Source organism: Monoraphidium neglectum (assembly GCF_000611645.1).
Source record: "Monoraphidium neglectum strain SAG 48.87 unplaced genomic scaffold scaffold03558, whole genome shotgun sequence".
NCBI lineage: Eukaryota > Viridiplantae > Chlorophyta > Chlorophyceae > Sphaeropleales > Selenastraceae > Monoraphidium > Monoraphidium neglectum.
The window spans coordinates 1-2,452 of record NW_014010071.1 but is presented as its reverse complement, the minus strand read 5'-3'; the positions used below and the strand labels follow the sequence as shown (position 1 = coordinate 2,452).

The 2,452-nt window shown below is 64.8% G+C and overlaps 1 protein-coding gene across 1 annotated transcript; it reads left to right on the top strand.

The window, feature by feature from the left end:
- Positions 1-879: 879 nt before the first annotated feature.
- On the top strand, positions 880-2,306 carry MNEG_12989 (hypothetical protein; the record flags this gene model as incomplete). Its single annotated transcript, XM_014038538.1, has 4 exons — positions 880-1,047; positions 1,316-1,396; positions 1,560-1,866; positions 2,140-2,306. 4 exons carry the CDS (start codon positions 880-882, stop codon positions 2,304-2,306), a joined length of 723 nt encoding a protein of 240 aa, XP_013893992.1.
- Positions 2,307-2,452: the final 146 nt, after the last annotated feature.

Below are 2,452 nucleotides of genomic sequence, written 5' to 3'. Positions count from 1 at the left end.
AATCTCCCTCCCCTCACCGTCGCATCCGGCCTCTTGCTGAGCTCCCGCAGGACACGGTCCGCCTGGTAGGGCTAACACCACATGCAACGAGGATGGCGGTCAACAGGTATGCAAGGCAAATTGAGGATTGGGCTGTGGAAGCTGTGCGAGTTATCCCGGGGGTTAGGTAGGGGGGGGGGTGCGGCAAGCCCATGACAACACCCAAGGCAGCGCAGGTGTTGTGGGGACGTCCTGGACGGCGGTGTCGCCGGTGCACCCTCGCACCTTGAGCCCAGCTTCGCCCTCCAGGTAAGATTGCAGCTGCTCCTGCCTATCATCACCCGCGGCAGTGGCAGACCCGGGCTGGCTTCGGCACATTATTGCGCAACGGGACGACACCACCCGGGCGCCATGCACACCGCTTGCTGCTCTGCAGGCCAAGCCCGCTCTGTGAGGTGCTCTGAGGCTAGTTAAACGCCTGGCTCCCAACATCCCGCTGTGAATGTGGTTCTGCATGTTGTTCTCGAGGTCAGTCAATGCCGAGTGAGTCTTGGGTTGTCAGCTCGGATTTCATCAATATCTAACGTATCAAATCTCAACTCTCGTAGGTCGCAAATTGCGGTGCACTGAACTTATGCGCGTGATCTGTTCGACAGATCGTCGGGTACAGCCTACAGCAACACAATACCTTCGCAGTCAAGGATTGATCGTATGTCATTTTGAGCGGCCTGCGTTTGGCACCATCATAGCTCGGCTGGTGCCAGTACTGTACGCTAATTCGCCGTCACCGCGCCGCTGCGTGTTTGTTGGTGGGCGCCAACACCAGGGACAGCACTAGGGCCGATAGCACTCTCGCAAGGCCACTTGTTGTCGCCACGCCGGGGCCTGCCGGCCACCCCAATGGCGGAGCTCATAACACCGGAGCAGCCGCGCATCAAATTTGGCCTGCGGCGCGTCGGCACCCACGAAGTCGCAGAGGCGCGCGCCTCGCGCGAGCTGCGTGCGCTGTGCGAGCTGATGTTGCAGATGGAGGCGGCGGGGGCAGCACCTGTGCTCAACGACGGCAAGGTGCGGCGGCACTTTCAGGGCACGAGCCTGTGTTGTGGGGCCGTGTGCAGCACAGGTGGGCCCAGTGATGTCACCTGAACATGCAGTGTAACAGGTACTCTCAGCCTCGCAAGACGGCAGCGCTCAGGCACTGTAAAGAAAGACCGTGGCGAGGTACTTCTGGGGTGCATGCCCAATTGCGTCCTCTCATGCTCCTCTGCAGACGCCCCTGCCCCTTCGTCTGCCGGGCCCCTTAATCCTCCACTCCCCCACAATGGGACGACCCCAGGTTGGCGGCAACTGTGCCCTGGACGAGGACCTGGCTCTAGACATGGGGCCGCAGGCAAGCCGACCAGTCGGGCCAGAGGTGGTGAGGCTGCACGGCAGCTTTTCGGCGGTGCTGTCGTAACCCAACACGCCAAGAGCGGGGCTGGTCCAGGATCCAAACACATCGACGACTGCGGCTGCGATGCTCGCGACCCACCCTTACCTCCATTACCTGTCAATCGGTGCTCGTGCACACTGCCGCTCAGCAGGCTGCCGCCACCGGCTGCAGAGCCAGCGCCAGTGGCACAGGCGACAGCCACGCTGCTGCCATCCTCGTCAGCCGCTCCGGCAAGGCGCCCGGTGCGGCCCTGGCAGCCGAGGACTTTGCGCGGGTCTGCGCGTTCGACCGCGCTGCGTGGGCGGCTGACTACCAGTCGCCGTCAGAGGCCCTGCGGCCGAGCGCAGACACGCCGCTGCTGTGGGCTTGCCTGGCGCCGGGGGCGCGCGAGGCGTACGGCTGGACGGCGCGGCCGCGAGTGGCGTTTCACGGTCACGCGCTCGAGAGCGGGGCAGGTGGGTGCAGGGCCAGAGGTTGAGGAGCGGGGTAGGGGCTGCTCTCAGTGTGTATGACGTGTGGCCATGCAGCTGGGGACGCAGAGGATGGCAACACGGCCCGCAAGGCGGGCAGGCCTTTTGTCCTTGGCACCCAGCCCTCCTCTTGCCCAGCTCCTCGCCCGTGACCGCAAGCCAGCCAGCCCAACGCAAGCTGCTCCCCACCCTGCCCCGCACCTACACCACCCCCGGAGGCCCGGAAATCTCAGCCCCTGCCCGCCCTGCTGCCGGCAGGCCTCCTGGCTGCGCGGCGGCGTGGTATCCCGGTGTCGGAGCGCGAGACGCTGTTCTCAACGCGCGAGGACCTGGGGGAGCTGGAGGCACTCTTCAAGGCGCACCCCTACCCCCAGCACAGAGTCTACGTCAGGTGTGCACAGCACGCCTGTGGCACCACTTGCTAGGGTGTGTGCTGAGTGGGTGGGGCCGTTGAACAAAGTGTGTGCTGGCGTACGTTGGTGCTGGCTGCGTGCGTGCGGGGCCTGCGTAATGCGGCGTATGCGGTCCTCCCTCACAAGGGCTGCGCACCGCGCGCTGCACTACAGCCACC